Genomic DNA, 16245 nt, shown 5'->3' with positions numbered 1-16245 from the left:
CATCAGATATTTGTCAGCGATTATTCCGTGGTGGTATCATCGATTCTCACATTTACAAGGAGTTTGTCGATGAACTCATCGATTAAATCAATACAATTGAAATAACATGATTATTCATAAACATCAACGCAGACCTAATCAGGTCCGCATAGTAAACTCTCGATTGCCAGTATACAAATATATTCACGGTAATGGATTTGGCGATATCATTGGAAGTCTTGTCACGCGAGTAATACCTAAAATTGGACCAATGGTAAAACAACTAGGATTGAAAGCGATAGGAAAGATAGGTGAGACTGCTGTTTCTGGTATCGGTAATTTGGCCAGTAAAGGCTTCAACGCTATCAAAGATAAAATATTAAGTTTAGTACGTAAAAAGCAACCCGTCAAATTACCCATTACCAGCGAAATGCCACCCGAAGTCAGTAAGGCCATAAATGATGCGGCAAATAAAAAAATAAATGATCTAGCACAGGAAGCTGCTATAACAAATCTAGCGCAGGAAGTTGCTAAGACAAATCTAGCGCAGGATGTTGCTAGGACAAATCTAGCAAATACAAGTTTTGTTTCAGGCGATGGTCTTCGTTTTAGACGATATTATTAATAATAAATGTTCTCACAAGTGTCAAATGAAGTATTTGACATGGATGAACCAGTAGGTAGGGATACATCAGTGCGAGATTTCCAGTATTTCTCGTACGACACAGTTACACCAAATACTGATAATCGCCTGGAAATTCAAGTTCACGATACAACAAGATATTTTCTTCCATCTGAGGCATATATCGAAGTTACCGGTGAAATTACTAGAGATGACGGCGTTACTCTCTATGGAGCAGATTTTAGAGTCGGATTTGTTAATAACGGTATTATGGCATTATTCAAGAGCGCCACTTACATGATTGATGGAAAAGAAATTGAGTCAATTACCAATGATGTTGACTTAGCAACAACAATAATAGGTCTAGCGAGATACTCGGATGATTTTACCAGATCAGCTGGTCCGGGTATGATGTTTGCCAAAGATAATTCTGATCGTCCCGATAGTAGACCGCTTGATATTAGACAACCCAACGATCGCGCCGCTCCCAATCCAGGTCTCGCAGCTATTCAGGATATTCCAGTTGGCACTAATTCTGATTATAATCTTGGATTTGCCACGAGAAAATCCATGTTGTGGGATATACGTAGAAAATTCTCTTGTGCTATTCCGTTATCTCATATATTTGGATTTTGCAGGCATTTTAGAAAAGTTATTTACGGAGCAAAGCATACCGTAACATTTATTAGAAAAGCAGATAGTAATGATGCTATTTGGCGAGAAGGTGATATCAATTACCAAACGAACGTGGTAGGTGCAAATGATCACACGAATCATGGAGGTAGGGTAAAATTACTAAAATTTACCTTGTGGATGCCAGCGATAACTCCATCATTAATCGTGGAAGAAAAATTATTATCATTTATGAATCAAGGTGGTAAATCTATCATGTCATGGCTAACAACAACAACAGATTCCACAACTACTGATATTGATGGTGATTTTACTTGGCGCATTGCATCGCAGCAAGGTACCTCTGCGCCACGTCATATTTTTGTCGCTTTTTTGCATACACGAAGATATCATCAATTATATAGCCACATGATATTCGATAATATCAGCGCAACAAACGTGTCACTGAGAGTAAATGGCCAACAGGAGCCATCCGAGGAAATATCCATCAATTTTGAAAATTATTCGACAGCTCGCGCATATCATCGATTGTTAAGTTTCATGGGTCGCGATCAAAATATCGATACTGGATTGCAAATATCACAACTAGATTTTAATAAACTTTATCCTATTTATTACTTTTCCTTGGAACATCTCGATTTGATAAAGCAATCCGTCGTCGATATTCATTTCAAAGCTAGAATTCGAACAGGAAATAATTTATATAAGGTATTCGCAGTAATTCTCAGTGATAGAACAATGTTCCTGGAAGGCATCAGCGGTAGAATGAGAGTTATCGATGCACCCGTAGAGAACATGTAATAAATTCTAAATTTAGATTAAGTGATTATTAATATGCCATACGATCACGTCAGCGTAACTCTGACCCCCGGTCAGGTGAAAAAACTTCATGCAGCAACAGCAGCACGACGAGGTTTAAGTTTAACTTTGAAAAGTAATCAACTTCACGGTGGACCTAACAAACTATCGTTAACTAAAAATCAACACGGACATTTCACCAAAGCCAGATCAGCAAATACTGGTATTCGTCTGAATCTCTCAATAGGAGCAATCAGAGATATGATCAAAGTAGGTGGTATTTTTCCATTGGCTGCGCTTATACCCGCGTTAATAGCAGGCGCAAAGGCAGTAGGATTAGGTGCACTTGGTGGGATAGGTTCCGCAATAGCAGGAAAAGTTGTTGGAAGAGGATATCGCAAAAAAAAGGGAGGATTTCTCTTCCCCTCTCTTCTCGCAAAATTGTTGCAGCCGCAACAAGGATCCGGCCTTTACCTAAGACGACCCCCGTACGGATCCGGTCTAAGTCGAGCCTACCAGCCTCAAATTTAGATTTAATAAGTGAAGCAAAAAAAAAGAAAATAAAATTTTTCAGAGGCGTATTTATGCGAGATCAACTACCAGATAAACCAAATCTCACCGAGACAGGAATAATAAATCTCGATAAAAATTCCGGCCCTGGCACTCACTGGGTTGCTTACGCGATTAATCCTCGCGAAGTTATTTACTTCGACTCATACGGATTAGCACCGCCAAATGAATTTATCAAATACGTGTCAAAACTAAAACTTCCGGTTTGGTATTCAACACTTCCAACACAAACATTAGCGGATCCACCAATATGCGGTCCAGAGTCAATTAATGTCCTTGATGCAATTTCAAAATCATCCAATCCTTATCGCAAAATTTTATTTGAATATACCGTAGATAAATATCATGGTTGACATTTACGGTAGATCTCTCTTCAGAAAAGAAAAAAAAGATGCAGTCGACATCGATACATCAAAGTTTGCAACCAAGAGCGATATTAACAATCTTTTATCGCTGTCAGAAGTTGATCCTGGTGAAGTTGCTGTATTTCAAAATACAGAAGGGCGATTACAAACTAGCAACGTCAAAATAACTGACATAATCAAGCGAGACGAATACCGCGATCACATTAGTCAGTTTACTCGCCAATCGGAGATGGTATTAAAATCTATTGCTGATATCGCCGATATTATAGCAAAGTTACCCCTGAAGGCCGATAAAGCATTACACGACGATCTTCAGGATAGAATGACAAAAAGACTTAATAGGCTAAATAACGACCTTAAAAAACTTGACGATGCTTTAGATAAATTTAGCAAAAAATTTGACGAGAATATAAAAACATCAACTGATACTTCCTCCGCCGCAAACGAACTAGCAAATAAAAAATCCGATCAAGCATCACATGACGATCTTAGCGAGAAAATAAAAAAAATCAACGAGGAAATTACTAATATTCTTGCCGAAATTAACGAAGTAAATATCTCGATGAGTCAGAAAATCGATAAAACATCAATCGACGATCTCAACAAAAAAATAAAAAAAATCAACGAGGAAATTACTGGTATTCTTGCCAAAATTAACGAAGTAAATATCTTGATGAGCCAGAAACCATCCACCGACGATCTCAACAAAAAAATCAACGAGGAAATTATTAAACTCGGTAATGTTGTTGTTCCTGAATTTACCAGAGGGATTAACGCGATGCAAGTACAAATAAAATCCATCAACGATGAAATTAACGTGGTACGTGAATTAGCGAGTCAAAAAGTCGATAAAATATCACATGATGCAATAACGAAAAAACTCGACAATGTCATTGATGAAGTTAGCCAAAATATCAATAAAATATTTGAATTTATACGTAAAAAACTCGATAAATCAGTACACGACACAGAAATAAAAACTATCAATGATAAATTTCTTGCTGTAACAACAAACGCCAACGAAATCAACACAAAAATATCGTCAATGAACCTTGGAAGATTATCGCGAATTTCGATACCAGAGGAAGTAGAAACAAAAAATCTTACCTGCAGTGTGCCACTTGTGGTAGAGGTACGAAAAGAGGCATGGTGGACACCCAGGGATAATATATTTACATTTAACCCGCCAATTAGTGGATATTATCGAATATTTATTCAATCTATGGCAAATTTTAAGGTAAAATCTAGTCGTAGCACCCACGGAGAAAATTTTAATTATATTATGCACAAAGGTCATGATCATATATTTGTGTTGGAACCACCAGATAGAACCAATATGGGACCATTGGAGTATAGTATAGTTTTCGAATTTTTAGCCGAAGATAGGGAGTAATTATGCAATTGATATCGTAGATTAATAAATGACCGCATCTGATTACCGTTACAATCAGGCGAGATCATGGCAGGATTCGTTGCGAAAACAACTTGACGATTATCAAACAAAAATAAATAAATACCAGCGCAAATTAGTTATCATTGATGTTGCAGTGTACGCGGTATCTGCTGTGGTCGCTGGTGCGGGTATTGTTTTATCCGCGGTAACAATGATAGCGCCAATCGTAGCAACAATAATAATCTCGTCAACAACAGCAATCGCGGGTGTTCTTAATATCATCGCGAAAAAGATATCCTCGTGCACGAGTGAAAAGTTATCTTCGTACAAAAATAAACTAACTAAAGTTAGTGACGCGTACTCGAAGTTATCATTGTTACTTTCTGAAAGTCTCAACGATGGTATTATATCCGATCTAGAATTTTCTTCAATGATTAGTATTTACTCGGAGATTGAACAAATGAATATTAATAATGTCCGAGTTAGCCCAGATCGTGACAAACACGACACCGCCAACAACAACGTTAATATCGCTAAGTTCAACGAAACCAGAGTTTAGCATTAATTTCTCAACACCAATTAACGTTAGCGAAATTGCATTAACACAATTGCGCGTCTACAATAGCTGGCCTAATGTTAGATCAAAATCATTCGGTAATTTGATGTCAAATAATTCACTAGTTTTTGCAAATAAGAATAAACCCGATGGAACGCCGGATTGGATCGTTGTTGGTATACCAACGGGCAGTTACGAAATTGATCAGCTGAATAATGAGTTTACCACTAGAATATCAAATATAACCGGCGATGCTACTCCGGGAATAAAGATATCTTCACATGATCCAACATTGTCATCGATCATCGAAGTAAAATCGCCGTATATTGTTGATATTTACCAATCGTCGATTAGAACCGTATTAGGTTGGCCCGAGGTCGCACCTCTGATAAAACCAAAGAAATCGGATGTTATTATTCCAGGTTGGTATGATGAAACTCTTCCAGAACTACCGGAACCAAAAAAGGAAGATTTTACAACCGACGAAGGATGGTATGGAGATATCAAACACAAACCTCTGATCCACAGCGCCATCAATCTCATGAATAACCACAAATTTAACCTGGTAATGTTCGCTTTCACTTTTATTAACGAAAGAATTCTCTCATGGTTGCCTCTTCCTAAAATCCCCCCAGATATGAAAATCTTCGACGCTACCCACATTAACAGGATAATAGCCCCCATAGACGGTATCTTGGTAAGAAGAACTCTAGACGAGTTTATTCAAGAACACGAATTACAATTAAATTTATTGCGAGGATCATTTCATGAATGCATCCTAAATAAATCTAGTTCATGTAGCGAAATTATAAAGCACGTGAAGATTTTAAATCAACTTGCGAATGATATTGAATATTATCATGATATGTTTATTCGGGCGATAGTCGACGATATATCAATTGCCGACTATGTTCTTCCTATTAGCAAATTCGAGTTGATCAAGAACTCGGGTGAAAAACAAAAATTCATGAGAGTATTTGAATTAACCGAGGAAACACTGCCAAATTTCAAATTTCCCAATTCTGATTTTGATGCGATGAGAAAATCCGTCACTGATACCATTGATGATTTATTTCCAAAATTACATGCTTCATGGACCAAAAAAATATATTCAGAATTGATTCTTAAACACAATAATGATCCTTCCAAACTTGGACGACATATATCGCCGGGTATCGTTAATATAACGGAAGTTATCGCGATTTATCTTCACGCGGATGTTGTCGAGGGTAGCTACAACGTGGATTCGTCAGAGTCAAATCAAGCCCATCAGGGTTTTATATTGTATTCATTTTCACCTAGCGCATCTCCTGGTTATTTGATAATCAAGGAACCAATGAATCCGTTTTACCTGCGATGTCATAATCGATTATTGACAAGAATAAATTTCAAACTAACGGATCAGAAAGGAAATTTACTTGATATACGCGGGGAAACTGTGAGTATCAATCTTTTGGTGAAATCGTGAGCGAGATTTTCCAAATCTGTCTCCGTGGGAAAAATGGGCGAAAAAAATAAATAAAATCCAGGGAAAATTTCAAAATTAATCTTTTTTTTTTTGTTTTGCGGAGATATTCAATTATTCTTCGTCACTCTCCGAATCAAATATTATTGGTACATAGGAGAATTTGATCCACGAATCAGCATCATAAGAAAATGTTGCGTTGTATTTTCCTTCTGCCACAAATTGTACTGATCGTGGTTTAATAAAGAAATGTTTTGCTGCTGCACTCATCGATGTAAACGCGATTTCCTCACCTGTTGCTTGATTCACTGATTTAACAGTCTTCGAATAATTAGAAAATCCACGGTTATTACCAAATCTTGAATTTTCACTCTGGGTTACCGCGCGCAGATTGGAAAGTTTATTGTTAAGTTTATTACCGTCAATGTGGTCGATAACAAGTCCTCTCTCTATTGGTCCTTTGTAGCATTCGAATATAAATCTATGATTCGAATAACATTCTGTTCTTTCATTTCTTTTATGGACTGTAAATTTGAGATATCCCGAATTACAAATACTACCAACACGTTTCTTTGTTTTGATGTTTCTGACATTACCATCCTCAGATGCTTCGTAACCTTCGATGATGGGATGCGATTTATATTCACTCATGGGAATCGCTGATTTCATTTCCATATATGATATTCTCTTTGTTTAAATCGAAATTTGCTTTGAAACGATTAATATAATCTTCTTCGCATTTTATCACTGACGAGGATCTTTTTTCATAATATCTCCGTAACTCACGATATTTTTTCCCTCCACAGGAGAAACATAATCTTGTCTTTCCTCGAATACCAACTTGGCAAACTAAACATCGCTGTGGTCCTTTGTTACCTCGTCGAATTTCGTATATATGAGCGCCACAATATTCACCTCTGCAGGATTTGTTACATGATTTTGTTGATCCAACTGTTATCCACGCGCATTGCTTCATTATATTTAGATATTTGTCTAAAATATAATAATGGATTTATTTGATCTCGATGAGGCAGAATATATCATTCCTGAAGTTGATAGTGCGAAGAAGGAATTTTTTGATGATGGAGCGATTCATGTTTGGTCGACATGGAAAACTAACTTTGTTGATGCTACGATGAATTTGGAGCGAGCAAAAAAGATAATCGAACATATAAAAAACTCACACAAAGAAGAGAGATTTATCTTCGGAATAAAATTTATTGCACAAATGCCCGATGATATTTGGATTATTCGCGACAAACGAGATCCAGTACGTGGCGGTAAGAAAAATGTTGTTCTTGATAAAAATTCGAAACCAGGATTGTTATTAGGGATTGATGGTCCTTATTATGCTAGGGCGTATCCTTCTAGTGCTGTTGTCTATGGAATTTATCGGCTGAATAATAATCCTGATGTGAAAAATCTACCTGCGATGAGGGAATCTCCGATAATAAATTGTGTAGCTGAGCGAGTTATCGAACATATGAGGAATGCCCGTCGCGGATCTGGTCTGACTCAATTGAGATTGGATAAAATTAATTCATGGGCAAAGACAGTTGCTGATGGCGCATCAATCGATGATGTTGCTGCGTTAAGTAAGAAACTTAAATTTCCTATTACGGTTAAAACACTATCGGGAGAAATATTATATTCATCGCCGTATAATTCTCGAGGAACACCAATCGAAATTGTTGATCATAATTCACATGCGTGGAGTCAGTCGGTAATGATATTTCCGCGAGATCGTGTTGTTAAGTTTTATCCCGTGGAATCTGGGAAAGACAATTCCGATGCAATGTTTAGGTTTATCAAACTATTAGCCAAGTCCGATCCAATATCGATTTGGTTATTTTCTAGCAAAGAAAGATACGATCAATTTATCTTACCACGCGGAGATATTTACCGAGATGAAATATTGCATGAATCGATGAAAAATATCGCGGAGAAGTATTCGTCAAATCCAGATCGATTACTGACAAATTGCTTTACTGTTCCGTCTGTTGCTGCTCACGCTGCTAGAGAGAGAAATTCGTGGAAACCTACAAGAAATGAATTTCTTAATGATATTCAACTTAGCTGTATCGAATACGGCCATGGAGGATTATGGAATACCAAGTATTATTTCGAAGATATGATTTCCGTTGATATGAGCGCGTGCTATCCTGGAAGTTTCCTTGGGTATGGCGATTGTGCGGATTACTTTGCTAAATTTGGCCATCCTACCAACGAGATGACAAGAGTGGCAATTAACGGACCGTTACCTGATTTTGTCATGACCGGATTCGCTTATGTTACTTCGTTTGAACTTGCTGAGAATTTGCATAAAATTTGTTATATTTGGTTTGGTCGGCATTTATCTCAACGCAGATGGGTCCCTACGGTATTGTTGAGATTTATGCTGGATTCATCGATGTTAATATCGTTGACGGTAAGCGAGGCAATTATATCATATAGAAAGCAAACCGAGGTGTGGTTGCCGACAGATTGTGAGAACGCGAAAGATATTGGAAGAAAAATAATTGGTAAATTTACTCAAGGAGGATCAGTTGATCATAAACATCGCCACGCTAGGTTATTTATCAATGATGCGGAGATGGATTTTATTATTGCTGATACAGTGTCTCGTGGAATATTTTGCAACAGAGAAAATATTATTATTGATGGAGAAAAATTGGGTACAGTGATCACTTATCTCGATGGAGAATCCACGCAGTATACTCATTTAAGATCATCAATGCTCGCTTATGTGAGTATTAATTTGCTGTCAATGATAAATAAATTTTCTGATATCGCGGTAAGGGTTGCAACGGATTCATTTTATATCAATAAGAAATTTCAATGTAGATTGGAAAATTTAATCACCGATGGTTCCTGGGGAACTTGGAGAATAAAAAACGAGGATATTCTAGATTATTGTGAGGACGCGGATGTAGAAGATTGCGATAAGTTTCATAAAGATAAATGTGATGAAATATCAACAGCATCATCTGCGTTTGATCCGATTTCACGAAACAAATTTGTTTACCTAAATGGTCCTGGCGGTAGTGGTAAAACAACAAGAGCAATAAACTTATTTTCAAATTCTGATATGATAGTGTTAACTCCAACTCATAGATTAGCGCGAGAAATAAAACAACGTGGCGTTAATTCTTGTACGTATCATAGTTATTTCAAGTATAGCGGTGGATTGTGGGATTCAGCTCGAATGGGAAACAAATATATCAACAAGATTATAATATTTGATGAAATTTGCACGGTAAATTTAGTTGTGTTAAAATCATTTCTAAGTTGGTTAGAAGAAAAAAATACTGCAGTAATAATGTGCGGCGATCATGGTCAACCTGATCCTATTGATGGTGAATCTCCTCACAGGTGGCTTAGAAATTTTGTAGATTATTATGAAGAAATTGACGCTGATTATAGATCTAATGATATTTTACTGACCGAGTTTAAAAAAATGATTCGATTGCAACCTAATAAATTTCAATGTGATGTGATGAGAAAAATAATCGACGAAACTTCGATGGATAATTTTCTAACTTTGTGGCGTCCAGATCATCTGATCGTTGCTAGCAGAAAAATTGTTCGCGATGTTATTCAGGAAATATTATTCAAACTTCATTGTGATAAATTTCCAACGTTGCAGGTTCCGTTGTGCTATAGGCCCGCTGATACTAGAAAACAAAATATTAATGTTACTTTGCCGTGCGGAGAAGAAAAAATATTAGTTTTGAACGATATTATTTTCGTTGATATTAATCTTGTCAATGATGCAATAAACGCAGAAAGATCGCCATGGAAACTCGGATACGCAGCAACGATACATTCATCACAGGGATTAACAGTAGATGGCCAGGTCTGGATCGTCGATGATAGAATTTCCTGGTCAAATTTAGTTTATCTAGCCGTGTCTCGAGTAAGAAAATTATCTCAGTTAGGTAGAATTAAATTTCACATTAACGACGATGGTGGTAATTGAGTATCCTTTGGTATTATTTGTAATTCTTCTTTGGTAAATCCGCGTTGTGGTGCTAGTGAATCTAGAAAATAAATTGCTGGTCTTCCTGATGATCTTGTTACAGCTGATATTTTATGCGTTGTAACACTCCAGTTTGGATCAGTTGCTCTTTTTCTGCCACCCTCGGCTTCTCCCTCCTTATATAAATATCTGACCGTGACGCTACCTAACACAGGTGGAATAGTAGAATCTCGCTTTAGTGGTATTTTTGTCTTTGTAATTGCAATTGCGGGCTTCATTGATATTGTTCGTGTTACTTCGTTATTTAGTGCGTTAATCACGTGAGGTAATCTTGTTACCCAATCGTGAGATCGTTTATCTTGGATAAATTCGCGCGCGTACTGATATCCGAATAATCGTTCTGCAAGAGTTTTATTGAATCTCTCAACGATAGCTTGATTGTGATGAACACCTACAATACCGCGACGGATTTTAACATTATTCTTTTTCATCAGTGAAGTCACCGCGCCAAGAAATTCTCGACCTGGATCAACCTGGAGAAGCTTCGGCCATGTTAATGGAGATCGTGAATAAATTTCGCTAAACGCCTTAGCAATATCTGTTGCTGTTTTATTCGATAACGGTTCCGCTTCCTTGTATCTGCTAGCAATATCAACAACCGTCAGAACATATTTGTATGTAACTCCGTCAACGGTATCGTAAGGAAGAAACATAAGATCAGCCTGATGGACTTCATTAGGGACGCTGACAGAGAAACTCGCATATGATATTTTCTTAGGCGGAGGAAGATAAATTTGCCAGACTGCTTGCCTCGATAGCCACGATTCAGCGACAGATTGCTTTACTTTTGCTGCCTTAGCAAGTTTGGCTATTGCTGATTTTCCTCGCCAAAATCCTCGCGGAGAATAATATATTTGCTCCATTATAAATTACCAGCACCTAGTACTAATTTACCTTTCATTGCTCCTTTTATCAACCAAGTTGTCAATTTCTCTTTGAAATTTTTATCAGGAATAGCATCTATTGCGTGAATTAATTTAATATCAGCGAGATGTCTTTGTTGTAAATCTCCGCTGCGATATGCAAGATCGTGATAGTAGCATGCGTTATCGATAGCGTTTACTGGATCCTCGCCAGGATTTGGTTGATTATTATCGTTAAGTCTTATATCTAGCCTTGTACCAGGTCCGCAGTAATTATATCCTGGTAAATGTTTCTCTCCGGGATATTTCGCCCAGGGAGCTCCAGGCAGATTTGTTAAGGAGGTTGCGATGTCTCCTCCGGTTCTACTTTTTTTTTTACAAATCTAAACTTAATTGTCTTGCAAACTTCACATTCTCCCTTGATTGCATTCCTGTTGTTGCGTGTAACGACTTCGATTGGATTTAGCGTAGCAGTTCGAGTGCGACACTTAACACAATATGAATCCATAATATTCTAATAACATGAATGTAATTGATTTTTCAGCCACAAAAAAACGCGAGCAAGTAAAGCACACCGAGGCATTACCAAATTCGATTAGAATGATAATTATTGGACCATCTGGTTCTGGAAAAACGCAATTGTTGTTGAATTTGATAATGAGATGGCTAAAATGGGATAAATTATATTTGGTTGCGCCATCCGTTGATGATCAGCGATGTTATAAAGTACTAAAGGAATTTAGCGATAATACTGAGGATGGCACAATAGAATTTATAACGGATATCAATGAAGCTCCATCAGTGGAAAGTTTAGACGGTGATGCTAATAATCTTGTCGTATTCGATGATGTAATGCTGGATAAGCAAACTAACCCAGCTAGGATATTCTCGCGTGGCCGACACAAAAACACCGATGTGATTTACGTGACACAGCGATATACGCAAATTCCGAAGGTAATTAGAGATAATTGTAATATTTTATCAGTTTTCAATGGAGTTGATACTCACACGCTGAGGAATATTCATCAAACTTGGTGCAACGGCGACATGGATATAAATAAGTTTAAAAATTTCTTCAGTCACGCTCAGGCAACACCGCACGGATTTGTCACGATTAATCTTCATGATCCGCGTAGTAGGTATCGAGTTGGTCTTGATCAAATTTACTCATAAAATTGCAACCTTTCATTGCAATCACAAATAAATTTTACAACACCCCCCCCCAAAAAAGCTGTCTTTTTTTTATGCCTAAAAATGCACTTTGGGTTGAAATTTTGCGGATTAATTTGCGCAGGAAGGTTTATTTTTGAAATCTGAGGCTTCTACGGAGAAATGTTTGGTGGGAGGGTTAATTCGGTCTGTGCCACCTGGTCTGTATAACCTCCCTGCTGCTCAAAGATGTGTCTCTGGCTACTTCTATTGCTATCACATGTCTAAATTTAAATGGACATTCACTTCTTACAGCCCTAAGAGTTCTCCAGCAATATCTGCAGGTCATTAAGCCATTTAGACAGCTACCAGCATGTGAATATGCATTATCCACCCATAATGCACTCTTTGTTAAAGTAATGTGAGAGTGGATTTCATTGGATTTTTTTAGTACAGTTGTTTTGCTGCTGACTTGTGTCTTCTACTCCATCCTTTACTTTGTCTGCTTAACTGAGTGTATATCATGACTTTCTTTATTGTACAACCCGGTAAAGAACTGTTTTCAATTTAAAAAAACCTCCGAATTCGGAGATATCGATTTTGCCAATATATGCAGACAACCAGTTTTTGTTTTTTCCTGTACTTAGAAAGGTATTCAGTTATGTCACAGTCGTCCTTCTTACAGTGGAGAGATGCAAAGTAGTCCTTTAAATATTCAGTACATTCAACACTCTGCAAGTTGGACTTGTCTTATTACATGTCGTCAATATTATGTAATGTTGGGATTCATGTTTTGGGCATGGTAACTTAACATAGTCACCTGTACTTTTTAAAATGCTGCATGATAGTTGACCTCAATTTCTTACAAGTAACATCCTGCGATATTTTGGGCTTAGTTTCATATCTCTTTTTATTCCACTTTCTAGGATCCCACGTTGATACATATAAGCAATTCTTTTTGGAGGATATGTCAGCCAAGGAATACAGTAGTGCAGCTATCTGATTGCACGCCTCTCTTTGTCGGAAATTTATTAGAAATATTTTTATTGAATGCAGATCAGAGATCAGATGCGACTCAGTATTATTTGGATTTGTAGAGCATTTTGATACTGATGGAACAAACTCATATTTTATCACTCCAAATAACAATAAATTACATCACTTAACTTAGGAAAGTATATTACCAATAAGTATGATGAAATCTATTCTATGGGCCTGAATGTTTATTATACTAATGTCACCTGAATATGGAATTTGTATAACATTTCACCCATATAAAGCCTCATAACTGAAAATGGGCCCAAAGAACTAAAATATGGATGAACGTGTAAACAAACTGCAATAGTATTTGCAAATTACACTTAAAATCTTTTGGAGCAAGGGCGCCCACAGAACTAGTGATGGTTGGGTGGGCGAGCGGGCCAAGCATGTAGTGGTTACGTGGATGTAGGTCAAAACATGTTTAGAGGTGAAATCAAGGAGGGAGACGGGGATATCTCCTCTTGCCTCTGTATGCTTGCAACCATGCTTTGGAGTACGTTAGATCCAATATAAAAGCGTGCTTTACTTTAATTGATCTTCGAAAATGTGTATAATATAGAAGTTTATTTTCTGTTTAATATTTTCATTTAGGAAACTAAATGTTAAACATTCTTAACCTACACTGCAGGTACAGCCAGTTTCTTGAAGGTTACCGGTTCCTTAGATAAACAGATATAGTCAGGTTTCTTGTTTTTCACCAAAGTCGGGAGAGAAGGAACAACGTTGCACTTAAAAATTCAGTGGATCAGCCTTCTGTTTTGATTTTGGATTTTTATTATGTCTGTGACGATCTTCATAGAACACGCCAGCCATTATCTCTTTTTTGGCCTTCATATTTTCCAAATCTAATGTATGCCTGCTGTTGAGCAACATTTAATTAGTCATTTTCAGTAACGTGTGTTATATCATCAACATTGAATGTCCAATTCTCGCGAAGTCGCTTCGGATCAGTTGATTGCTTCCCAAACGGTGTCACACATTTGTCAATGTTCGAACCGCTCCATTTTCATTGTGTCGTACATGTCCTCGTATTTAAATCTGCCACGCCTTTCTCTCTTTAAAGGCGTTGGCTTTATTCCCTGACAAAAGGACACATATATACTGAGGCACTTAACGCTACAATTTTTCAGCACAAAAGGTTCATTCGCAGTTTTTTTTTTTTGAACTCATTGCCTTACAGATTTGCTCGCCGGAAAGAACGGTAAATCATAGATAAATTAAGGGAATTAATAAGCAAAGGGAAAAAACACATAACAACCTTTATCGAACAGGCCTATAGACCCAATCTGATATTTTCCTTACACAGGAATACGAGAAACGCTGAACCTATTCTTGGAATAATAAAAATGGACGTTATGGCATGTTTGTGGTGCTCGTTTCTCTTCCATGTGAATTTATTAATAATGGCAATTAATAAATCTGTATATGACTGAACTATTTATTCGTATTCAAATATGTCATTATCATCAAACACTCTCCTTTATTATCCTGTGATAACATTCCCCCCGGTATTCGGTGTATATTTTCTGTCTGTCTGTCTGTCTGTCTCTCATATATATATATATATATATATATATATATATATATATATATATATATATATATATATATATATATATATATATATATATGTGTGTGTATATATATGTGTGTGTGTGTGTGTGTGTGTGTGTGTGTGTGTGTGTTTGTGTGTGTGTGTGTGTGTGTGTGTGTGTGTGTGTATGTGATACTTCTTAACATTGTATTTGACCATTTGAACGGTTTTACTGAGAGTTCAATTTTCTTTGGTCATATATGCTTGTGTTTGTATGCATATATTTTGCTATTATGCAGGGAAAAAAGGTCTCCGAAATGTGCGAGGGTGAGAAAAAGAAGGCATACATGTTTCAGGTAACTCATGAACTGATCAACATTGTCATAATCCTGAATCCTGCATTGATTTGTTTTAAAACATACATGCCGTAAATGGCTTTGAATGGCACGTGATCTATAAAGCAGCAAACATTACAATTGTGCTGAAAAAGCAGAAATATTTCACCGTCTACAGTGTAGATAATGTTGTTCTATGTATCTCCTAAGGTATCATTGCAAGGTGCTTCTACATTATTTTGTAACTGTGCAAAGGTATGACCTCTCGTTGATGTGAACAATGAAAATTCTCGTGAGGTCTGGGGGTCATTATTTAAATTTATATGTAATCACCTCTATGATGATTGGCTAAATAACATTCTTTAACGAACAACGAACGCCTCTTGATTAGTATATATGAAATCTATATTAATATCAGTTCATTTTTAAACTTTAAACGTTTTGTTATGAACTAGAAAAAAATAATTTATATCATGGACGTCAAGAGGGTAGAATATATATTATAGTAGGTGCCTGGACTTTGGTCGTCATCCTTTCTTAACATTGGGCACAAACTAAAATGCTGTTGTGGTAATAAACGCCACCACTTATTTGTCGCTCGCCGTGATTCAACCCAAACAAAAATGGTACATTTGCATGTAAACTACTGTTCGTATGATAGCGCAAGTTGTCCAATATATTTTTAAACCTCGTATATCTATCTATCTATCTATCTATCTATCTATCTATCTGTCTGTCTGTCTGTCTGTCTATCCATCTATCTATCTATCTATCTATCTATCTATCTATCTATCTAAGTGCTTGAACGGTAACTGGGAACGCGACAGTTGTGATATCGTTTCAAAAATGTTGATGTGTGTTACATAATTGCTGACATAATGCAAACTCGAACGTTGAATATTG

The 16245-nt window shown here is 36.8% G+C and overlaps 1 protein-coding gene across 3 annotated transcripts in view; it reads left to right on the top strand.

Moving 5' to 3' along the window:
* Nucleotides 1–16245, top strand: part of LOC149791738 (deoxynucleoside triphosphate triphosphohydrolase SAMHD1-like) — a 103085-nt gene that overhangs the window by 61584 nt on the left and 25256 nt on the right. For all 3 annotated transcript variants that reach the window (XM_089970240.1, XM_089970237.1, XM_089970239.1), the window contains exon 7: nt 15307–15363. In XM_089970240.1, the coding sequence (XP_089826366.1) occupies nt 15307–15363 (57 nt within the window). The remainder of the gene's footprint in view (nt 1–15306; nt 15364–16245) is intronic.

This window comes from Sinohyriopsis cumingii, chromosome 9 (genome assembly GCF_028554795.1).
Source record: "Sinohyriopsis cumingii isolate HCF-2022 chromosome 9, ASM2855479v2, whole genome shotgun sequence".
NCBI lineage: Eukaryota > Metazoa > Mollusca > Bivalvia > Unionida > Unionidae > Sinohyriopsis > Sinohyriopsis cumingii.
This window is presented reverse-complemented; position numbering and strand designations above follow the sequence as displayed.